At 37.8% G+C, this 26227-nt stretch overlaps 1 protein-coding gene across 10 annotated transcripts in view; it reads right to left on the reverse strand.

Moving 5' to 3' along the window:
• Window positions 1-26227, reverse strand: part of IL31RA (interleukin 31 receptor A) — a 96867-nt gene that overhangs the window by 46061 nt on the left and 24579 nt on the right. For 9 of the 10 annotated variants that reach the window (XM_073236201.1, XM_037022339.2, XM_073236173.1 and 6 more), the window contains 4 exons: window positions 19447-19564; window positions 16179-16360; window positions 11115-11266; window positions 5781-5946 (listed from right to left, as the gene is read on the reverse strand). In XM_073236201.1, coding sequence (XP_073092302.1) covers window positions 5781-5946; window positions 11115-11266; window positions 16179-16360; window positions 19447-19564 — 618 coding nt within the window. The remainder of the gene's footprint in view (window positions 1-5780; window positions 5947-11114; window positions 11267-16178; window positions 16361-19446; window positions 19565-26227) is intronic. The other variant, XM_073236202.1, reaches the window with a different exon arrangement.

Raw genomic sequence — 26227 nt, forward strand, 5'->3', positions numbered from 1 at the left:
ATCACTCAAATCTGGGCTGAACCATTACATCTTCATCTGTTAAGACATAACATCTGCATAAAGCTGAGAATGCCATGGGTAACTGATAAAGTGATAGATAAATAGATGCAGAGATAGAGCGAGGGATCAATCTACAGATGACTACTCCCAAAAAGGATGAAACTGCATACTTACAATGTTATAAAATATAAGAAAGAATTAAGGAAGAAAGCAGCAGAGAAATAATCTTTACTAGGTCTCTATGCAGAGACAAAGAGAAGGGAGGAGGATTTGAGAGGAGAAGGTAAGAAAAAGGACAGAAAAGGAGGGGAACGGGGAATAAACAGTAAAGGACGAGGGCAAAGAGAGAAAGAAAACCAACCAGGAAACAGGAGAGAAAAGAGGAAAAGTAAAAAAGAATCACATTAAATTGCGTATTTCTCATGGCCTGATAAAAAGGAAACATAGAAATCCATATGCAAAAGCAAGTATTTTCTGGCTGTAGGAACTGAATTCATAAATGGAATTTATCATGTGGATCTTCTCAAAAAAGACAACATAACATTAAAGTTAATCTCTGCAATCACAGCTGAGAAAACTACAGAAAGATAGCATGTGCACATTTCTCATTGTTGTCTTCTATAAAATGCAAGGGCATAATGTCAGACCTGATTCATGCATTTCTCCAGTGAACCACATAATCTAAGATAATATAGTTCAAGTGTGTTTCTTTCTGAAGATCTAACCATACAAGTATAATTTCCAAGGCTGAGTTTCTGATTAAAGGATGACTCACACTCCGTAGCCAGAGAGGAAAGCTGAGAGTTCTGAAGACTTGTCCGTGAGAAGAGTGACGTAATTTACAGAAGTGAGAAAACATCTCTAATGGAAGCTGCAGTCGATATCTCTGAATCTTTTCTCGAGGAAACCACATGGATGAAGATAATGCAATTAGGTGGCAAAGAATGGGTTCAGCTACTCAAACCACTATCTAAAAAACCACTATCTAAACTGTTTTAGCGCTGAGAGATTTTCAGAGATCTTTTAAACTTTATATGATTGAGTATCTTAAAGTGAAATTACTGAGCTCCAACTAAAGACAGCTTCACAGTATAGAAAAATATACCAAAGGATAATTAAGCCAATAACCTGTCTTGTCATAATGGAGAGTCACATTTCTTCTTGCAGAGGCCAAAGTGTGAATAACACAGTCTAATTATCAGGCCCCAAGTCTTCCAGTGAGATCTATTGTTATTCCATCTAAGTTGCATATAAGGAAATTGGAACTGTCTAGCCTTTACGTGTGACTTCATCAGTTTCCATTATGATATTGTCTTATAAGCTCTGCCAGGAGCTTTCTAATTCCCAGATATCTTTACTGAATCAGAAGACAGGACAGCCAGTACTCAGCTTTCTCAGACAAGGAGCAACAGGTTGGTTTCAACCTGTTTACAATCCAATGAGATGTGAGTAAGACAGAGTTCCTCCCAGAAGACAGCCTTAGCAGAAGGTCCCTAGAACTTCCAAGGTGACCCACAGAAAGGGAAGCACTCTCACTCCATCTCTGACCTGCAGAGCCTCTCTGTTCCAGTTACTGTTCCAGTCTGGAAGTCAGACTTAGGGATGATAATATGGAGAATAATAGAGAATGAAATCTAAAGGCAAAGTGTTCATTACAGTTCAGTCCCCAAAATTCATCTGAAGGATCGAGGCAAAAACTAAACTGATTATTAATAATCATTCTAGTCACATGATCAGAATATGAGTAAAATTCTCCTTAAATGTACCATAGGCAGTCATTTAGCAGATGGTGATAGAGTGAATTTAATCAGGCATTTTCTTCTTTTGCTGAGGCCACTATTATCTGCAGATTTGCTCAAAGAGAAAGAGTCTTCCCAAAACAGATCTTCCTCTATTTATGGTGGGATTATGTCCCAAAAAACCCGCTGTAAGTGCAAAATACTGTAAGTCAAAAATGTGTTTAACACGTGATCTACTGAACATCATAAATTAAATGTGCTTAGAACAATTACATTATAGTCTACAGTTGGGCAAAATCATCCAACAGAAAGCCTATTTTATAATAGTGTTGAATATCTCATGTAATTTATTGAGTACGGTAACGAAATTGAAACACAGAATGGCTCTACGGGGACCACTGCTGATAATTGTTATTGGTTGTTTTCCCTCATGATGGTGCAGCTGCCCACGTCACACAAGAGGATCATACCATGCAGCTGGAGTCTAGGAAAAGGCCAAAATTCAAAACACAGTTTCTTTGTATAACTTTGTATAGCTTTTGCACCATCATAAGTCAGGGACCATTGGTATAGACTTCCCACAATGAAGCTTTTAGCAAAACCACCGCCTGACTAGCATGTAAAACTTCTACTATTGTTACAGCCAATTTTCCATTAACCATGAGTTAATAATGGATTTGCAGTTTCAACAAAGGGGAAAAGTAATAATTCTGTATCTGTGAAAGAACAAAATTTAATTTTTCCAAATACATCAATATCTACAAGTCATCGATGGTTTGGACTGATATAGCAAAAATTTGATGCTATGTTGTTTGTATTAAAATCTGGGAATGCCCACAGAAACCGCAGTCAGACACCTCAGACACATATGGGTGCCTTTGCTGGAGATCAACAATAAGAAAAACTAAACTTAGCAAGTGTCCTGTACTAAGCATTTTATATCAATTACCTCATTTAATCTCCACAGCCCTATAATTAGGAACTTCAATATTCTTATCTCCATTTTTGAAGCACAGAGAAGTAAAGCAATTGCCCAACACATGAACTTTTAAGTAATAAAGCCAGGATTTGAATACAGTTATATCTGCATCATGTAGTAGATGTTAATGCTTAAGTGTGAGTAAATTACCCTAATAATCAATATGTTGAAATACAAAAGAATACAAGTAGTGCTTCACATTCAATTTAGAATAGAAATTTTCAATTAGAAAGGTTTGAGGTAGTGTGTATTAAACAACTGGCATTTCATTGTGAAACAGGGAAACAAATAATTTTTTTAACTGGAAAGGGAGAAATTAGGATGTGCTGTGGGGTACGAATATTTTCATCAACTTCTGGAATCCTAGAAAAAATACTAAAGAAAAACAAAAGTACAAGTTCTCTAGTAGTAACTCTGATGAAAGTTGATTTAATTAGCAAAGGACACAAAGAACACCAAGATGCAGTGTTTTGTTAATTAATCTTAGCCAAGCTAGTTGAAATAACAAACCAGCTGAAATGAAAAATCTTGTTTCTGGCAGCAAAACAAGTGGACGAAACTGACATGAGAGAGAGGCTAGGCTGCAATGAGCTAACAGAAGACATGGAGCCATAATGGCTTCTCCTCACCCTGGAGAGAAGACTGCCAGCTACAGGGAGGAAAGCAAGATCATAACCGAGGCGGAACTTGGTTTCCAAGGCTGCCTGCTGAAAGGTGTAGCAAAGGGAGAGGACGAATTGCTCAAAGGTATTGCACATGTTTTGTTCTGATATTTTAAAAGGGAGGGCCCAGCTAAAATACAGACACAGCAACAGATTACACCAATGGATTATAGCCCCTGGGCCATATTTTACTGTGCAATTGATATGCTGTTTGATATTCGTAAATATTACATCTGTGTTCATTGGACACTTTGAAATAATGTCTGTAGAATGTAAACGTGTTTCCAAATAGTATATGTAATTCTAATCAAAAGTTTACATCGACTAGTTTTGCTTTAACCATGCATGTATTTTTATCTATTTAAAATTTATATAGCCCTTACCATTTGTAAGGCACTGTTCTAAGCACTTAGACACATAAGATTTGGGATTTTCTATAATCTTTTTCTCTATTGCTACAGCATGACATAGAAGACTGGATGCCTGAATGGCACAGAAGAAAGAATCTTAGGGTGAGAAAAGCCTTCAGAGTCCATTTAACCAATTCCCAGGTGCTACATGAATCCTTATTGTGTAACCATATCCACCAAGGAGTATTCCAGACTATGCATGAACATCCAGTGGGGAATACAAAATTTAGAAAGCACCTGATTGCTTCCAGACATCTAACCATATGGGCAAATGTACCAAACATTTGTTAGTACCAACTTGGTCTCATGGGGAAAACTCAACCAGGATCCAGAGGAATAAATTATCACATGCACCGGAGAGCACAGAGGTTGACCCCAGATGTTGCATAAGAACAGTGTGGGACTTGGCTATAAGACTGACTAAGAAGGGCCTGAAATCATGTTTGGGGTTAGGTGGGGGAAAATTCATGTTCTAAAACCAGGTGTCTTACAAACAAATAAGGTTAAAACTATAGAAGATTAGAAGGGCCAGCATTTTTGCATTTCTTTTCCATATTTCAAATGTATGGACATTACCAAGCATTCACCTAATTATTCATTCATTCATTCATTCATTCATTCATTCATTGTGTTAGGCTGCAAAATGGGCCTCAACAATCTAAGTCCTAATCCCTGGAACCTTAAATGTTACCTTATATGGCCAAAGGTATTTTGCAGATGTGATTGTGTTAGGATCTTGAGACGGGGAGATTACCCTGCCTTGTCTAGGTGGGCTTTAAATGTTATTACAAAGGTCATTAAAGAAGTGAAGTAGAGATCTGACACAGAAGAGGAGAGAAAGGTGACGTGATGATGGAAGCAGAGAAAGGAGTGACATGTTTTGTAGATGGAGGAAGGGGCCACAAACCAAAGAATATAGGAGGCCACTAAAAGCTGGAAAGGCAAGAAAACATATTCTCCCTTCAGAGTCTCCAAAAGGAGACAACCCTGCTGACACTGACTTTAGTCCTGTGAAACTTATTTTGGACTTCTGACTTCCAGAACTCTAAGAGAAAAACTGTTGCTTTAAGCCACTAAATGTAGGGTAGTTTGTTAGAGCAGCCATGGTAAACTAACACAGTCATCAAACGTTTATTGACCATCTACTTGGTTCAGGCCCTGGGCAAAGTTCTTGATTAGAGAATATAACACCTCCTAAGTGACCCTGAGCAATTTATTAACATCTCTGAAATTCAACTCCCTAACCTCAAAATGGGGGGAATTCTACATATCTTAAAGGGCTCTTAGGAAGATTAATAATAAGAATAGGAAATCTGACATTTATTGAATGTTTACAATGGGCTAAATAAACTTTTTTATTTCTTTTTAAAATAACACTAAAAAGTAGGTACTATTATTAACTCAATTTTACAAATTATATTCCTTTATGGAAAAGGGGAATATATAGTGAGAAAACGGAGGCTTAGAGATTAGTTATCTTGCCCCAAATCACTCCAGAGCCAGGCTGGGATTTCAGCCAAGCCCACAGACTAGAAGTACTGTTCTTAGTTACCACACCTGACTCATGGTAAGTACCTTTCTCTTTCCTTCCCCCACTGTCATTAAAAATGTGACCTTTCTTTTCTCATTGGTTATACCTTTACTTATTTCTTTTGTAGTAGCTCCAGAGTTTACAATATGTATCTTTAGTTTATCACAGGAAAGCATTAAATAATATTACATCACTTCATATATAGTATAAGAATTGTAAGAGTATTAAGGATGTGATCTTTTGCCTTTGGGGCAAAAAAGCTGCTAATGTAATTACCACCATCAGAGGCTTACCCCGGGGGTCAGGTGGGTGCCTTGGGTGCCCTGTGGAAAGGAAATGCACAGGCTCTCCAGGCTATGGGATTGTAGGATCCCATGATTTCCAAGTATAGCACTTTGCTAGGCTCAGGCCACTCTAAACCAGAGCAGCCAGAAAAGGAATTATAAAGGAGCAGCTTGCCTTCTTCCTCAGTTGTTCCCATTTTTTCTTGGCTCCAGCCACTCCAGAACATCGACTCCTCACCCACACATCGCAGAGCTACAACATATTCTGTAAAAGCCAACAGCCCTGTGAGGTTGTATGTTTCATCTCTGTTGATATCTTCCTCGGTGAAGTTGACTTCCATCTAAAAGACAGAGACAACCCTGAGCTGGATGGGAGACCACATGTTATCTTTTCACTCTTCTTATTTCCTCCCCAACCCTCTCTTACCTTTTTAGAACTAGCAGCATTATATCTTACATTTTAAAATATGTAATTTTCATATATAAACCTCCATGCGTGCCTGGGGATTATTTATACCTAAATAGCTGTGAGTCACCCAATGAACCACCTTCCCCACCAATCCCATTTCCTGTTTCTAAGCTTGTGGGGCAGAGATTTCTGCCTCTGGGCTGGATATGAGTGAGCAGAATCTTGCTGTTCTGGAAGATGCAAGTAAAAGTCCTGGGACCTAGGGCAACCTGGGCCTCAGTTTAAAGTCTAGAGGTGACCCCAATGGCTAAGGTCTCACAGAACAGTAGGCAACAGAGCAATAAAGCCAAACTGCACAAACAGGCATGCCCATTTTGTGAGTATGCAACAGAGACCTTAGCAGCATTCCATTCAACCTCATGTCAAGGTCCAGAGCCAGAGAAGTTAAGTGACTATAAATTACCTCAAATTTCCTTTTGGACCCAACTCTCCAAGAGAGACTCAATATTCAGCTATTTCTTTCTGAGCATGGTCATTGTCACTACAATATGGACTTTTAGCAGTTGGTTTATATGAACTTACATTGAGTTGATTAATAAAGCCAAACTGCACAAACAGGCATGCCCATTTTGTGAGTATGCACACTAGTTCCACAGAACCTTGTGATAGAAGGAAGTCCTGATAATTCTTATATATAGATAACAACTATGAAAATAAGTACACAGTTATAAGCCCTAAAGGAAATCAGGCAAAATGAATGTGTGTCTGTAGCTAAAAACTGAGCATCCCAGCTACAGAGGGAGAGTCCTGAACTCCCAGCCTAGTGATGATGTCGGAGCAACAAAGTAGGATCCAGGGTGAGACCAATTCACTGCTGAACTCCAGGTTCCCTAAGTGCCCTCCTTGGACATGCTGCAGTGACAGAACAAGGTTTGGGGAACATAATTTGAGAAAATCCATCATCTCTGAGAGAAAGTAGCCTCCCCAACTTACCTTAGTTATGGGTCCCAGTTGGAACCAGAATAAAACCTTTAAGAGAAGACCAACCTTCTCCTAACATTATGAAATAAAAACAATATTAATCCATAAAATATACATTAAAAAATTACTGATATTCTTAAGAAATCTTTTGCATTTTTCCTCCTGCCTTGCTACTATCCTCAGCACTTGCTTGGCCTGCTTGCTGAGGCTCCTCAAGTTCATGCTCAGAAAGCTCTGCCTACCATAGCTGTGCAAGCCTGCTCTCAACCCTAGCCTCAAAGGAAAGAAAAAGCTGCTCAGTCTTTCAGTGTGCCTGGAAGTCTTCTTTTACTCAGGCTTCTTGTCTAGGCAAGGTGCCTTTGGCCCTCACAGAGGCCAGAATCAATTGATCCTCCATACACAAGCTAAATCTAAACCTTCCCCAACTCAACACAGGCAATGGACTCCTACCAAAACACTAATTAACTTCATCAGGTGTATTTCTAACAATCTATACTTTGTGCCAAATTCTAGCTCACCCAAAGTGTTTATGTCATAGAAGATGAGTTAGAGGTTTAGTCCAAATTCTCTATCAAACTTAAAACTGTATTGAGAGCTAGAGGGTATTATACTCAGTGAAATAAGCCAGGCAGAGAAAGACAAGTACCAAATGATTTCACTCATCTGTGGAGTATAAGAACAAAGAAAAAACTGAAGGAACAAAACAGCAGCAGACTCACAGAACCCAAGAATGGACTAGCAGTTACCAAAGGGAAAGGGACTAGGGAGGATGGGTGGGAAGGGAGGGAGAAGGGGGGAAAAGGGGCATTACGATTAGCACACATAATGTAGTCGGGGGGACACAGGGAAGGCAGTATATCACAGAGAAGACAAGTAGTGACTCTACAGCATCTTACTACGCTGATGGACAGTGACTGTAATGGGGTATGTGGTGGGGACTTGATAATAGGGGGAGCCTAGTAACCATGTTGCTCATGTAATTGTACATTAATGATACAAAAAAAACAGTATTGAGATCCTTCTGTAGAGTGTTCATGTGGTTCCATTTTCTATAGGTGGAAATCCTTTAAGGCCACAGGAAGGTGGTTTGGAGTTGTTAAACTATGGTCACATGACTGAACTTGAAATCAGAAAATGCAGGTTTGGGTCTACAAATTATAAACCTTGTGATCCTGGACAGATGATTTAAGCTTTCTACACTGAAATTTCCTAATCTGTAAAAATAAGAATAGTGATCCTCATTTACAGAATATTTGCAAGGATTAAAAAGTTTAGGACATAGGAAAGCATTCTGTAAACCATAGAGCATCACACAAATATGATTTTTGCCATATGGATACATTAGGATTTTAGAATTAGTTTCTATATGGTTTAATTTACTTAAACATTCACTGAGCACATGTGCCAAGCAATGGGAAAACAAGGATGAAAACCAAGGTCTCTGTGTTTGAGGAACTTACAGTCTAATGCAAGGATAGATGACTTTAAATAACTGTGTTGAACATTAAGTGCAATGACAGAGGAGGAGCACCTAGTACAGGCTCTCCGAGGGAAATGTGTCAGACCTAAGTTCTAAGAGATGAGTGGATTTAGCAAGGTTTGGGAGCAGGAGTAGAGGTACAAAAGCGGAGGGCATTCTAGGCTGAAATACAGCATAGTAAAACTACGTAAAAGAAACTAGCAATTCAGAATTACTAGAGAAGCAAGATGAAAGATGAACATGGAGGGGTCAATAAGCGGCAGGTCTTGGAGAGTTAAGGCTTGGGACCTTTTTCCATAGATAATGGGAATCATCCAGAGAAGGCTGGGTTGGTGTAGCTGGGTTTAGAACTAAGTAGACTTGATTGTTTCAAAGGTCAGAAATACCAGCTGCACATTCCACTTTCCTTCCCACTTCCTCCAGGAGAGCAGAAGGAAAGACCTCTTGCCTCAGACACAGGAAGGAAAGAGGCAAAGATGAGTACAGGTGCAGGTCAAATAGGCGGACACAGGATGCTGGAAGTTGGGGTAGTTTATACTTGCTGTCCTCACTTAGTGTTTAGTAATTTGCTAGAAGGACACAGATTCTAGTTTACTTGTCCTGTTGAATCCTATACCAGCAGCCACAGGACTCTGGGCACAGACAAACAGAAGAAATCAAGGGTTGCTAGTACTTGTAGGTCACCTCAGAAGTTCCTCAGGTTCACTGAGGCCATCACATGTGGTGTGACAGAGATGAGCTTATGTTCTGCTGGGAACTAACTTCCTAGGGGCCCTTCTGGGTTCTAGAAAACTACAAGTAGGTAAGTCTTATGTTACGTATAGTCATCTTCTAGGAGAATGGTCCAGAAGCTTAGAGGAGGGGGACATCATTATTTCTCTTGTCCTAAATGTAAGACAAATGAAACTTAAACAATTTTCTTTCCTAAAAGAGCTCTAGACGAGGAGAGGATGCAACAGACAAAGTATCTATGGGTTTCAGTGAAGAAAAAAGTCTAGTGATAGCCTGCTGGACAAGATGAAAAAGCAAGCTGAATGACTGTGGTGGTAATTGGGTATATATTCAAAGAAGGCCGAGTAAATGGCCACCCTCAAAGAAGAAAGGAGAGGTTGATTCTCTGGATGGTCTCTACTCATTTACCACAGGGCTCTGATCCAGGTGCCATTTTTATTAATGATTAGATAAAGAAGTATTACCAAATATGAACATATTAAGAAGTTAGAAGCAAAGTTAACAAATTTTATTGAAAAGTTAGAAAGTTAATTACAAGTTTAGGGTGGTTGAATAAAGATTCTAAATAGGCTGAAATGATGGATAAGACCAACATGGGGAAATTCAATAGGAATAAATAAAATGCCCACACTTAGGTTAAAAACCAACAAGTTATAAGATAATGGAGATGTGTTTTACTAACAAATATTGTGTGAGGAAAAAAGTCTGAAAGATTTAACTGATTTAACTGGCTGAGAGCTGATTAAAACTTAATAATGTAAGCGGTTACCAAAAAAACAAAATTGATATCATTTCGGACTGCATGATGGGAATATGAGAATATCTTCTGAACTCTGAGGTAAGAAAAGGTTTCTTAAGATACAAAAGATGTTAACTATAAAGGAAAAGATTGATAAAATTTGATGGTATTAAAATTAAGAATTTCTGTTCAGCTAAAGTCACCATGATGGTGAAAAGTCAAGCCACATAGTGAGAGATGTCTGCAACACACCCAACAAATAAAAGACTCATAAATCAAACACATAGGAACTGCTAAAAGTCAATTAAAAAATCAGACAGATCATCCAATAGAAAAAAAAGTGTAAAATCAACACTTCACAAAGAAGGACTAAAAATAGCTAATAAACACATGAAAAGGTATGCAGCCTCACTAAAAGACAGGTAAATGCAAATTAAAGCCATGATTCCATTGTTTTCATACAATGGAATACTACACAGAAATAAAAATGCATTAACTTCAGCATTATATAACATGAGTGAATCTTAGGAGTACCATATTGAGAGATGGAAGCCAATCATGAAAAACAGACAAAATGTATGGATTCCACATAATGTCCAAACTATGATCTTCAGGGATGCACATTTAAATGGTAAAACCATAATAAAAAGCATATAAATCTTTATGATGAAAATCAGGGTAACAGATCTAAGGGCAAAAGGGTGTTGTCATTAGGAAAGGGGTAATAGGCAGTGGGCTTTGGCATGCCATTTTTGACCTTGGTGGTTTCTACATGAGTGCTGACTTAATAATTCATTTAATGCAATATTTAAGTTTTGTTCACTTTTCTGAATATGTGTTATACATCACAATTTCATATACAATTGGAAAAATAAAAAAGGAAATGGCCAGACCATAAAATCTCTGACAGCTGACACAGATAAACAAACCAGGTTAGAATACCAAAGTAAATTTTCCATTCTCTGCTCTGAATGCAAGATGCCTATAGTAAAACACTTTTCCAATCTAAAAAGCCCAAATGGGAAACTGGGAAGGAAAGTATTCACTATTACCTATCTTCTATTTTCAATGTGGAAAATTGAAAAATAATGATTCCAGGTCAACAAAAGTTGTCAATAGTTTTCTTCTTTGGGCCTTCTAATAGAAACATTCTAAAGGCATAACTTACCCAGTGGGCACTATTTGCTGTTCTGAATCGAAGCATGTATTTTAAAGTAGATGAAACAGATGCCAATACAGGTCTTGTCCATTTTATTTGAACCATTCGTTTGACACCCAAAACCGGTTTCACATGGGAAATCTCAGGTGGTTCGGTTTTCACTGAAAATAAAAATCACACAGTTTTTATACTTGCAAAAAGATCAGAAGGTGCTAATAACATCCATCGAAAAATGAAAAAGAGTCTAGAAAGGAAATATAGTGCATATTTTGCAACCCACTATATGCAAATGACATGAGGAAGGTGGAGCAAAAGGAATGCAGCCGCCACCACTCCCTAAAAAGCAAAATCCAGTGAGGAGAGGATACATTCCTGTGATTTCTCTACAAATCAGCCTTTTCCTAATTGAGTCAGATCTTAATGCTGAGCAGAAGGGATATAAAAAGAAGAAACTACACGACAAGAGAAGCCATTCCCTCATCTGCTCTCCCCTCCCCTTGGCTTCTTCCCTTGACCCCAGAATGAAGGACTGCCCAGTAGAAAGCACCTCTCATTTCCCCTGAACACTGCAAACATTATCTTCCCAAACCTCTCTGAAAATCTGTATTTTTTTTCTGCTTATAAGAGTAACATATGCTCAGTACAAAAATTTTTTTAAATACAGAAAAATAAAAAGAAAAACTTTAAATCATCCACAATGACATTAATTGGAGATTATTAACAGTTTGGTATATTTCCAGGCTTTTTTCTATGGAAGTATTTATATATTTTTAAAATAAAATTGATATGCAAAACAAGCCTTTTGTCTCTTTTAATAAAATAATGCAATCAGCATATACCTCTTTTGCATTAAAAATTCTTCAAAACATGATTCTTTTGCCACACTTCATGATATTCCATGTCATGGATGAACAAAATTTATTTGACCCTTTCTTTATTGCACATTCATAGGGTTTCCAACTTTTCATTTTAAAGCTCCCTGAGAACAGAAGCTGAATCTTGATCACAAAGCCTAGAATTAACACCTAGCATTTATCAGGTATCAGGTATTTGTTAAGTGAATAAATAAGTGGATGATAGTTACATCTTTGTCTGCATCTCTAATGGCTTCCTCAGATCTCCTTAGGATAGATAAGTAAAAGGATATGAACATTTTTAGGGCTGCTTCCACACAGTGCCATTTTGCCTTCCAAAAAAACTACACTAATAGCAGTTTCCATCAATAGGGTGTGAATACCCATCCTACCACACCCTGGCTAGTAGCATCATCTTTTTCATCTTTGCAATTCCTGAGAGTTTTTGGAGAGCAATATCCCTACTTAGTTCCATGAAATTAAAAACACTGGATAAAAATATTCAGAAAGCTTTTTATAGCTACTCAAAAATAATAGATAATGATTATGCCTGGACTAAAGAGTGGTCATCAATTTTTGTGGCCCCTCAATATGTGCAGCTGTAAACAATAGCCATATAAAATAATTTTCATAAGACTATTGATATTTATTGAGCATTTGATAAGTATTTTTTAGGAGAATCATTTTGTTGACGCCTCTCAACCACCTAACATTTGTAACACTCATTTTTCAGAAAGTAAAACTCAAATTTTCAAAGTTTATATAACATTCTCATAAGAAGTCAAGCTGGGGGAATTCGTTTGCACCCACTCCAAAACTCCTTCCTTTAACCAATAAACTTGACAGCCTCCAGCCAGAATAAACACAAATCCCTACTGTAGTTAGATTCACCAAGGAGAAGTTATTAATTTTTATTCCCATTAAAATGGTGCTTAGAATTGCTAAATAAGAAATGTATATTGAGTGATGTCAGCAGAATGATGCACTAGATGTCTGTTTTTGTTTCCCCATAGAAACAAAAATAAATTAATAAAAATAAAACAGAAACTGGCTGCACTAGCCTGGCTGGAGCTCTGGAAACCATTAAAAGGTTTACAGCAACCAAACAAACACCCAATCAAGAAAATGTCTCCTTCAAAGTGATAGGAAAAGTGTGGTGGTCTCACTTGCCCTTATCCTACCCTTTCTCTCCACCACATTAGTGGTCTTGGTTTGGAGGAGGCAGAAACCCAGTCCCTACTTCCCCGCCTTGAACAATAGAGAACAGAGCAGACTCATTTACAACATCCTAACCTCTCTGGAGTAACATGGAAGGATTTGTCCCTGTTTTATTTCAGATCTGAGGTAGGAAAAGCAGCTGGAACTGCTCATGAAAGCTACAGTGAGACTACAAACCCACACAAGCTGGAGCAAGAGATTACAGATAGAGATGTGTAATAGGCCACCCGAGGTCCTGAGGAAAGTTGGGTGAGACTCTGGGAAATTAAGACATTTGAAAGCAACTATGTAGACAGCAGAGTGAGAAAGCAATATGCAGGCCAAGACAACATGCATAATCAGAAAAGACCTGAAAAGAATTTTCACTTGAGACTGATCCTTAGGCTCAGGGCACACCCAGCTAATCTGTGACACAGTCTGCAAAGACACAGTCTGCAAAGACTAGAAAAGGTGTCTGTTTTTTCAAATGTCCAATTGTCAACAAACAAGTCACAAGGCATACAAAAAAAAATAGGGCCTATTCAAAGAAACAAAATACATCAATAGAAACTGTCCTTAAGGAAGCCCAGACACCAGGCTTACTAGAGAAAGACTTTAAAACAACTGTTTTGAATATGCTCAAATACTTGAAAAGAAAATATATGAAAGAACTAAAGGAAATCAAGAAAATCATAGATGATAGAAATGAGTGGGTGATGAAAATGATCTGTAAAACTTTATGAATATGATTTAAAAAACACTGAATTGTCATTTATGAAAGGTGAACTTTGTGGTATGTGAATTGTATCTCAATAAAAATGTTACTCAAAAATATAAGGCCTAAATGCATCTCTTCGAGCAAGGGAAACAAAAGCAAAAATGAACACATGAGACTACATTAAACTGAAAAGTTTCTGTATGGCAAAGGACACCATCAACAGAACAAAAAGGCATCCTAAGGTATGGGAAAACATATTCATAAATGACATATCTGAAAAGGGATCAACATCCAAAATATATAAAGAACTCACACACCTCAACACCCAAAAATCAAATAACCTGATTAAAAAGTGGGCAGAGGATATGAAGAGACAATTCTCCAAAGAAGAAATTCAGATGGCCAACAAACACATGAAAAGATGCTCCACATCACTAATCATCAGGGAAATGCAAATTAAAACAATGAGTTATCACCTCACACCAGTAAGGATGGCCACCATCCAAAAGACTAAGAACAACAAATGCTGGCAGGGATGAGAAGAAAGGGGAACCCTCCTACACTGCTGGTGGGAATGTAAGCTAGTTCAACCATTGTGAAAAGCAATATGGAGGTTCCTCAAAAAACTAAAAATAGAAATACCATTTGACCCAGGAATCCCACTCCTTGGAATTTGCCCAAAGAATACAACTTCTCAGACTCAAAAAGACATATGCACCCCTATGCTTATCGCAGCGCTATTTACAGTAGCCAAGATATGGAAGCAACCTAAGTGTCCATCAGTAGATGAATGGATAAAGAAGAGGTGGTACATATACACAATGGAATACTATTCAGCCATAAGAAAGAAACAAATCCTACCATTTGCAATAACATGGATGGAGCTGGAGGATATTATGCTCAGTGAAATAAGCCAGGCAGAGAAAGACAAGTGCCAAATGATTTCCCTCATTTGTGGAGTTTAGCAATGAAGCAAAACTGAAGGAACAAAATCGCAACAGACTCACAGACTCCAAGAAGGGACTAGTGGTTACCAAATAGGAGGGGTGTGGAAAGGTGGATAGGGAGGAAGGCAGATGGGGATTGACGGGTATTATGTTTAATACACATGATGTCACGGGGAAAACAGTGTAGCACAGAGAAGGCAAACAGTGAATCTGTGGCATCTTACTACACTGATGGACAGTGACTGCACGGGGGTGTGGGTGGGGACTTGACGATATGGGTAAATATAGTAACCACATTGTTTTTTTCATGTGAAACCTTCATAAGAGTATATATCAATAATACCTTAATAAAAAGTTTTTAAAAATTATATGATGAAATTAAATTTTTGAAAAAAAATTAAGAAGGTAAGAATTAGTCAGATATTTTAAAATAAGAGTTATACTCTTTTCCTATATAAGCAATGATGTTTTCAGGAGGAAAAACTCTATTTCCTTGAGTACGGTTTATGATACAAACTACAAGAGGAAAGAGGGACCGGCAAATGTCTCTTTTCATATATATTTTTTTCATTTGTATGTCTTCTTTGCAGAAATGTCTATTCAGGTCCTTTGCCTATTTTTTAATGGGCTTATTTGATTTTTTGCTATTGAGTTGTAGGAGTTCCTTATATATTTTGGATATTAACCCCTTATCAATTATATGGTTTGCAAATATTTTCTCCCATTCTGCATGTTGCTTCTACATTTGTTGATTGTTTCATTTGCTGTTCAGAAGCTATTTAGTTTGATGTAGTCCCACTGATTTTTTAAAAATTTTTTGTGTATTTAAATTTTTTTTTTGGTATCATTAATCTACAATTACATGAGGAATAGTCCCACTAATTTATTCAGTGGTTTTGATGTCTTATATCCAAGGAATCAGTGCCAAGATCAATGTCAAGGAGCTTTTTCCCTATGGTTTCTCCTAGGAATATTATGGCTGCAGGTCTTAAGTCTTTACTCCATTTTGAGTTGATTTTTCTGTATGGTGTAAAATATGGATCCAATTTCATTCTTTTGCACACGGATATCCAGTTTTCCCATTACCATATATTGAAGAGACTATCCCTTTCTCATTTTATATTCTTGGTGCCCCTTGTCAAAGATCAGTTGACCATGTATAGTCAATTCCTTACTCTCCTTCCTTCCTCCCTACCTCCTCCCCATTCTTTCTTCAGTAAAGGACACATTTTCTGTATATCCCTAACACACACCTCTATATCCTTGAGCTATGAGTCTACTTTTGAGTCCACAGTTCTTCAAAGAAAAAAAGAGAAGGTATCTTTAAACAAAAGGGTATATAAAAATATTAACTTACTTATGGCATCTAAGCTCCAATGTGTTGTATCAGATTTAATTATACCATCTGCATTTTGAGCTTCCACTTGAATAGTGTAGTTATCTGGGTTTGTTATTGTTGGAGGAAGAAAAGAGCATGAAGCATGATTTCCACTTGCAGAATTATCAGGTGAACAAATATCACTTTTATGTCCATAAGAGCTTTGAAGGAAAAAGTGATTCAACATGAGTTTAATACAGCAGTTCAGACACACAGCCATATATAATGTATTATGCATGTATTTATTAGTTTCACTCTGGGTTTCTCTTGAGAACAGTATAGCCCAGAATTTGGTGCCCCTCTCTCCAAATTCCTTCCTCACCTCCAAGGAGACATTATAGTTACCTGCTTCCTGCCTGCCTGAGATGCTATGAACCATGGAGACCTCCTTGGAACTGCATAAGCCCAGCAAAAGCTACACTCATAATGCATTTCCTATTGGTAAGGAATAATTAATAGGCCCTGGAAAATATGATTCGAGTCTCAAGAACTTATTCTTAAAAGAAAAAAAAATCAAAGAGAATTTGTTAAATAAATTATGGCAGATACATAAATAGAATTAAAAACGACAGTTTTTAATATATCTATTGATATAGAAAGATGCCTTCCATATATATATATATGTACTCTATTGATGGAAAAGAAGCTGGATGCATATTATATACAGAATAATCACTTTCATATAAACATTTATATAACTGTTCTTAGAGACACCTGTAAAGGTCTTCATCAAAATGTTTAAGTTGTTACCTTTGGTGGTAGGATCTCCAGTGATTTTTTACATTCTTTATATATTTCAGATTGAATTTTTTACCATTGGTATATATTTTTTTTATAAAACTCATAAAAATTATCTTCCTAGATAAATAACTTAAACCTTATAAGTTTTAACTTAATGAAAACAAGTACACATATTGATAGGAATCAGATGGGTGGGTGCAGCTATAGTCCACATGGTTCGGGGGACTATGTAGGAGATGGAGTAGGCTAACAACAGGAAAGGAGGCCCACCTTGCAAGGTACGGGTGTTGCTGGGGTGGAGGACAAGGGAACAGAGCTTGGACATGTAGAATCGTGGAGTGCTGACAGCAGAAACAATGTCAAGGGTTTTCTATGGTTATTGAACCATGAAAATATGGCCTCCAGGGGAATGCTGTATTGTTAAATGCATGTTCTAGAAGAGCAGGTTTGAATCCTGGCTTTGCCTTATTAATCCTGTGCCTTGGGCAAATTTATTAACCTCTCAGTGCCTTGTTTTCTTATCTGTAAAATGAGAATAGCAATATAGCTATCGCATAGGGTTGTTAAGAGAATGAAATGAGCTGATACACATAAAGTGAAATGTCAGGCACATGGTCTAAAAGAGTTTTGTTAGTATTACTGTTATTAGTACTATTACTGAAGTTGAATATTTGTACATTTATTCTTGCTGTAACCTTTAAGAAATCCCCTTTCTCCCCTTTTCTACACCCCTAGAGCGCTTTCAAGTGTGCTCAAAAACCACTATCTCCATGAAGGCATCCCAACTCCTCATTCTCTTCCCCAAGGAAAATTAAATTTCTGTTTTTTCTGGGCATCTGGTAGATTTTTTATTCACACCACTGACCCACCAAAATCTGCTTTCAGATTTGACTATTCACAAGGAAATCCATTCCTTCTGCCTGGAAGAGATGTTCTCAGCGATAAACTAAAAAAATGCAAGGCAGTCTGGTAGGCCTGGAGAGCCTAGCAGGCCTGAGGCCCCCCCGAGGAGCTGTACATAGGCCTGGCACCAAGGGGCTTCCAGCTGACGATAATGATAATACATGGAGATGGAAGGGGGTGGGGGTGGGGAAATGACTCTTTAAAACAGAAAAATAGGAGTAAACCTATTGAGGTTTCCAGATTTTAATTCTACAGGTACTTCTTGTTCAACAGTGGGACTGGAACTAACAAGTCTGGGAGAAGATAAAGTCACCTGAACCATGGATCATTGGGACTTTGTCATTCTTATTTTCAAAAGCAGGTGTCAGCAAACTGTAGCGTGCAGGTCAAATACAGCCAGCCCACCTCCCATTCTTACATGGATCACAGGCTAAGAACAGGTTTTACATTGTTAAATGGTTGAGGAAAAAATACCAAAATAAAAAGAACATGTTGTGGCATGTAAAAAGCATATGAAATTCAAATTTCACTGTCTATAAATAAGATTTTATTGGAAAACAGTCAGGTCCATTGGTTTACAAATTGTCTATGGCAGCTTTCTTGCCAAAGCAGTAGTGTTGACAGTTGGACAGAGACCCATCTCCCCCTGAGCCTAAAATATTTATTATTTAGCCCTTTACACAGGAAGTTTGCTGATCTCTGTTTTAAATCATCTCTGTGATATACTCACTGATTTATCAATGCTGCAAGGCATATTGTTTCTATTTTCCCTTTCTTTTACTGTAAAACATGAAGTGGACTTTCCTTACAATACTAGTTACCAATTTCCAAGGCATGAAAAAAAAATGGAGTATGTATGAGGTTTGCCCTTAAAAATGAAACAAAGCAAAAACTTGGAACTATAGACTCTCTTTCTGAATGGAAAATACTTAAATATCTTCTTCCAATTGTTCCCAAAAGAGGCTTAGGAATACCTAAGAGAACGTGGAAGACATAATGGGTTTCATGAGCTATTTTCAAAATTTCAAAAATGCCCTCATGCACTCACTAAAATACCTAGCTTTTGGCTAGAATTATAATAAAAAGTTTATAATTTTTACTTGAATAGAATTAGAATAAAAAGAATGGTTGAGGTAGTGAAAACTTTGGGAATCGCAGCCCAGGTGGAACACTGTCTGACACAGCAAATTAGTGACACACTGAGGCCAATCTGCCTCTCGGTCTGGGTTTATAACCTACTTATTATATCTGGATCCATGAAGAATGAACAGTTTTATAGAACTTTCTGGAAAGAGGAAGAATATGGTTGAATATAATAAACAAACAGATATCCTAACTGGTGACTATTCTCAGCCAACCCAGCAGCTCCAGGAGGAGGCATCGTGCAGCCACACCTCCTCTCCCTCCATCACTGCAGATTCTTGTCAGTGTGGCTGCAAGGGGCCAAGATGTTCCCCCACCAACGGAATGCATATAGTAGTCACCCAGAGCTGTGTAAGTGAGAAAACATTTTACTTCATAAGTGACTTGAATCATGAATGAACTAGGAGCCTCTGCCTCCTCCCCACACTCACACTGATAGCACACAGGCTCCCGTACTTACTAAGTTCTCCTAACTTTGTACCATGTATAACTGGCTTCTTTCTCTGGACTCCAGGTGCAAGTAAAATTTTTCTTATAGTAGAAAACACAAGAAATATTCTCAGGCTTAGCAGGCAGAACTGGAGAAAAGAACACACATACACACAAACACAATAACTTCAGTATGTGATAAATATTGCCAACATCAAACATTTTGATGAAAATAGACCAACCAAAAGCTGCATTTATTGGCTAGTTGCTAGGTACAGTAGGTTCTCCCAAGCAGGGCCATGGAAAATCTAACTCCATTTCTTCAATTATTCCCTTTGAAGTGCTAATTTCTATTTTTTTAAATACTTTTTTTACATTCTTACTCAAAAGCAACATTTAATAAGTGAAAGTTATATTAAACACCAGGCAAATATAAAGTGTTAGTAAAGTATTAAGTGAAGCATCAAAAGATAGAAACACTCTGGATGATGTAGGGAGAAGAGAAAAATACCGTATGTTGAACTATGCTACACTTCAACCTTCTGGATCAATATTATTTTCCCAGAAGATAGTATAAAGAGAAAATACCTGAACTGCCTTCAACTGTATTTTCACATCTTATAAATCTTGCCCCTTGTAGTTCCCCATCCAATAACCTCCCTCCCTTCACAGGGAGAGCAGATCCAACCCTGTAGAAGAGGGATCTAAAGCCTCAAGATATCTAGGGCTAGAGTTGAGGGGTACCTGAACTTAAATGGCAAAAAATTTTTATCTTTATTTTTCACTAACCTATTGTTGAAATTTATAATTTTCTTCCATCATGTATGTGGTCAACAACTACAGTAATATCATTACTTGTGACATTGCTACCATTAAAAGCCAGTTCTTTTTACTGTATTTCATCTGGTACCTTGAAATATCATTGTTACTATTACTAAATTAAGGTAATCATTAGGCCTTCTTATTTAATGTGTTAATAAAGCAGCACATATATTACTATGCCACAAATTTGTTTAATATTTTGATAACATCATTTGAATACATCTGGGTTCCTTTGTAATCCTATGTGTGTCTTATTTCTGCACCAACAAATATTATTTGAGCAGCAGTTCACAGGCTTTACCAGGTGACCAAGGGGTTCATCATATATATGCACACATACACATGTCTAAGAACTAAAGGCAATTTTAAACTAAGGGCAATGTTCAGCTCTAGGGCTCAAACTAACTTCTTTTTTGAGCCTTGGGTAGGACCACAAGTCTTAAGACACAGGTATTTATGAGAGAGGAAAGTAACTTCTTAAGCTACCTTCATATATGAGAGTTCTAAGCGCTTCTAGGAAGGAAGTCCCTACCAGACAAGTAGGAAAAAGTAGCAAGTAAAATTTTGTGATTTTGAGCGAAGGGCTAGAAGGCAATGAAAGTAAGACATGACAAAGAGCTCTGATGTCAGTGTTCTTGGTGGTGCAGTACAAACACACAGATGGGCCTGATGAACCAAGGTCATTGGGGCTGAGGATCTATTATCTATTATCAGGCATAGTCTGGAGGAGGCTACAAGCTTATTGTCTCGACAAAGCCTCTCATCACCAACTCCAGCATGGCACAGAAGTCCTAACACTGCACTGGCAAAGGATGGGCAGGGCTGGGGCAGCTCTTCAGGTAAGCTCCATACAGGTGAGTGTGGCGCTGCTCCAGGCCTGCAATTCAGATGAAGAGAATTCTGTGCACAAGGAGACTTCAAAACAACAGGCAAACAACTGGGGCATGATCTTCAGGGGTAGGGGCCACTGTGATGCCCCAAAGGCCAGGCGACGTCAGCTGCCCCACAGTGGGTAAGAGAGGAGGGATCAGACCCCAGCAGACAGTCCAGACTAGGCCCGAGGACAGCACAAAGACTTGCTCACAAGTCTTCATGAGCCCCTGCCCAAGACTCTAAAGTCACAAAAAACCTGCTTATATTACCCAAACACCATCTAGAGGAGGAGTGGGGAAAAGCCAAAACTCTGGAACAGTAGGCATTTACTCTAGAGAACCTGAATTAGCTGACACTGAAAACCAGAAGAAACTGAGACAATGTTAGCAAAATATTCAGTGCTACCTGCCTACCTTCTTTCTCAGCCTTGCCTGGCTTTCCAGGGAAGAGGAGACTTATGAAATTAATTAGTTTGATGATACAGTATAAGGATAGTATATTCTCTCTGCACATCTGACTGATACTATGTATTTTGACTGTCAGAAGTATTACTTTCTAACAGGAAGGAAGCAGTAAAGATTTCTAGAATGGGTGGCTTATTGTTTTGTTTAGGTTTAGGAATTTGGGATTTGTTATGTACATTCATTTATTTGGTCTATGAAATGAGTATTGCTCACGTGGGTAAAGGAGCCCCTGGGAATGACAAATAGGGTGAGGGAGAGTTAGGTGCCTTCATATTGTGTCAGAACCTCCAGCTATTTCCCGAGAAGCAGAGTCCTGCACATGAACCCTGCATCATCCACTAGTCAGCAGTCTGGTCAAAGACTTTTGATCTCTGCTACTTGCATGCTGAAAACCATGACAAAGCCAGGGATCTCCAGTGCAAATGCTTAAAAATGATCAAAGTTAACTGGACCTGAACCAAATAATACTGAGTGTTACATGGGGATCAGAAGCTAGAGCAGTAATATATTTCTCAAAGAACCCACACAGCTTCAACCTTCCCTGGGGAGTCTTTGGGTCAGCAATCAGAATAGTAACAGATTCCACACTTCACAACTGCCAGTGCGAATGTGCAAAATCCTACAAGGGGGTGAACGAAGGGTCAGCCAACAATGTCCCCGGAAGAACAACTTTGACTGACCAACTCCTTATCTCTATGGCGCAGAGATAATGACAATGTGCATGTGTCTACATGTAGGCCTGTCTTTACCCGTTGGCCAATGTTTTTTATAACTATTTATCAAATGTTAGCCTGCCTCTCAACCTCTATTTCACAATTTCCCATCATACTAACTCTTCGCAGCATTTCAAAACTGATCTTTTGCTGGAGAACAGGAAGCTTTTCTTTGTCTTCCCAGAACATTCTTTGTACTAGTCTCATTATGGCCTCCTACAATCTTTTTTATTTTATTTCCTTTTCATTCTTACTCTGCCTTGCATTGGCTGAATCCAAAGCCAGCCATGAAAAGCCAATGTAGGAACAGTTTCTCATGGATTCAAATATATCCCTATCAAATCTCAGTGCCTTTTCTTTCCTCTTCTTCCCTGAATACCTTTCTTTAGGTCCTTCAGAGGTTTTGGTTAACATACATAAGAGCCATAATCCAGAAAGGGGTCAATTATCTGGTTCTCAGACCCATAAATGTTACCAGGTATCAGGAGAAGACAAAGTAGTTCCAAAATATGATTTCCCATTCCACCAGAGCTTCTTTATGGAGCTACATTTGTCTTGTCCTCACCACGTTGCATATGGCAAGAGAGCAATATTCTTACAAAGGCCTCTTGACATTGGCTTAGGGGAGGAAAAAAATTCCTGTCCCTCTACCCTCCTAGTTCCCCAGTTGGGACCTTGTAAAATTAGACTGACAAAAGATTAACAAGAGAAAAAGAATTTATTAATGTACACAGTGTATGTTATATAGAAGAAACCTCAATGAAAAGTAACTCGAGGTGGTTAGAACTTGGGCTTCTATCTTAACAAAAATACATTAATTTGTAGAGAAGCAACAAGAAGTAGGAAAAGTAATTTAGGCTTTCAAGGGTGGTAAACTGTGGGAAGGTAAACATATGTGGGAAACTAGTGGAATAAAGTTTGCATGTGCAAGTCCATCCGGCACCAAATTTCCATTTTTTTTATGGCAATAAAACTTCCCCAGCAAAGAAAATTCATGGCAGTCCTCATTTTTCAGAAGTTCTGCTCTTAGTCATATCAAGGAAACTCCAGCAAGGTTTCGTTTCTACATCTATTGGTTCTTAATTGTCTCCAGATAAAAATTATCCTTATGTTCAAATGGCACATTTGGGGTAGCATATTCTGAAGAGATTTGTGATAAATAAAATGAATGCTGAGCAGTATTTCCGGTGCTCATCAGTATCTCCGATTCCTAGACACATAGGAAGATTTTTATTTCCTTACCCCCCTAAAATTAGGCAAAGCCATGTGACTTGCTTTGGCCATTGACATGAGAGGGACATTTAAATGCTGTTGCGTGATCCTCCTTTCTTTCCTCCCTCTGACCCTACACACACTGAAAATCATGGTGATGTCTCAGGATGGTAAAGCCTCCATCAGCCTGGACTTCTCCCTACCTGTGATGGACATGCAGAGCTAGTTATTTTATATACCAAGATTTTGGGCTTGTTCATTTCTGCAGCATAAACAACTTCCCTGACTAATATAAAAAATAGATAGCCTGCTCTGAAAATCCAGGATTCTAGGACTTGAGGGAGAAATTCGTTTAACAGTAGTTTATTGTCTTCTTCTCATTGTCCTCGTGGCATTCTAATTCAGGTAATTTTTTTTTTGTTACATATTAGGAGGCTGGAGGGAAGTGGAATGATAAAAAAGCTAATCAACAGACAATATTAGGCTTCACCTTTACTTCCTTGCTTCACTTACACTTACAATTCTATCCCCAGTTATGTGCTGTGATCCCACACATCTGAACTGTCTTTACTTCATGTGGTAGAACTGCCATGGCTGGCAGAGCCTACACATCTATTGTCCTGTCTTTCTACTTGTTGGCAACCAGTATGCCTAATTTTAGTCTTATTTGACTTATCTCTAACTACAACATCAACTGTTCATCAGAAACTGTCATAAACATGCAAAATTGTGATAGAGCAATAAAGGGGACTTCACCTCTGTTTTATTTTTATTTAAAACTCCAGGAGCACTGGCAAGTACTCCTCAAGACTGTCAAGGTCATAAGAAACAAGGAAAGACTAAGAAACTATCACAGATCAGAGGAGACTAAAGAGATGTGACAATTCAATGCAAAACAGTACCCTGAGTTTCATCCTGGAACAGAAAGAAAACATGAATGAAAACTAGTGAAATCCAAATAAAGTCTAAAGTCAGTGAATAGTAATGTGTCAATATCAGTTTCTTATTTCTGGCAAAGGTATTACTGGTATAAGATATTAACAATGGGGGACTCTGGATGAAGGGTATAGAATAACTCTCTGTACTATCTTCACACTTTTTCTTTAAATCTAAAATTACTCAAAAGCAGAATTTTTATTTTCTTTTAAATGGACAACTAAAGGCTCTATTTACCATTTTCACACATCTGTCCCTCCCCACATCTTAAAAAAAAAAAAGCTCTTTCAGCTTGCACCTAGTTAGAGGCGACATGTTGAAACACACTAAGAAGGTCAGAATACTAAGTAAACGGTGTTCCCTCAGGAAAATGGTGAAGAAAACTGAAATAAGCCAGCATACCAAGTACACTTGCTCCTTTTATGGCAAAACTGAGATGAAGAGACAAGCTATGGGGATCTGGCACTGTGATTCCTGCATGAAAACAATAACTGGTGGTGCCTGGACCTGTAACACCACTTCCACTGTCACAGTAAAATTGGCTATCAGAAGAATAAAGGAATTGAAAGACCAGTAGAAGCGCCACCATTTGAAGCACTGTTAGACAATAATAGATAGGTTAATTTATGTAAAAACAAAACAAAACAAAAAACCTGTAACTATATTCCTAGAAATACTCATTAACTTTTCTTTAAGAAAGATAAGGAGCCTACACTGGCAATAAGTACATGTCTATCAATAATTACCTTAAAGGTAATGTACCAATGAAATGAATGTACCAATCAAAAGACACAGAGGTACAGAATGTATACAGAAACAAGACCCATCTATACAATGCTTTCAAGAGATTCATTTCAGACCCAAAGACATACACAGACTAAAAGTGAAGGGGCTGAAAAAGATAATCCATGCAAATAATAGGGAAAAAAATCAGGAAATCAGGAGTAGCAATACTTACATCAGAAAAAATGGATTTCAAAACAAAGAAAGTACAAGAGACAAAGAAGGACATTATATAATGATAAAGGGGTCAGTCCAACAAGAGAATATAACCATTATAAATATCTATGTACCCAATATAGGAGCACCTAAATATGCAAAACAAGAACTAACAGAATTAAAGGAGGAAATAGAATGTGACACATTCATTTAGGAGACACCACTCACAGCAACAGACAGACCAAACACAGAAAATAAGGTAATAGAGGTACCAAATAACACATTAGATCAGGTGGACTTAACAGATATCTACAGAATTTGCTACCCAAAAGCAGCAAGATACATATTTTTCTAAAGTGTACACAGAACATTTTCCAGAATAGATTACATACTAGGTCACAGAAAGAGCCTCAATAAATTTAAAAAGATTGAAATCATATGAAGCAGCTTGTCATACCACAATGGTATGAAACTAGAAATAAATTATTCAAAGAAAAAAAAGCCCACAAACACATGGAGGCTTAACAACATGCTCCTGAATAATCAATGGTTCAATGACCAAAGTAAAACAGAGATCAAGCAATATATGGAGACAAATGAAAACAACAACTCAACAGCTCAAAATCTGGGGGATGCAGCAGAGGCAGTTGTAAGAGGAAAATACATAGCAAAACAGGCTTACTTCAAGAAACAAGAACAATCCCAAATGAACAGTCTAAATTCACAATTGAAGAAACTAGAAAAAGAAAAACAAATGATGCCCAAAGTCAGTAGGAGGAGGGACTAACAAAGCTGAGCAGAAATAAATAAAATTGAGAAGAATAAAACAATAGAAAGAATTTAAAAATCCAGG

Source organism: Manis javanica, chromosome 1 (assembly GCF_040802235.1).
Source record: "Manis javanica isolate MJ-LG chromosome 1, MJ_LKY, whole genome shotgun sequence".
Lineage (NCBI taxonomy): Eukaryota > Metazoa > Chordata > Mammalia > Pholidota > Manidae > Manis > Manis javanica.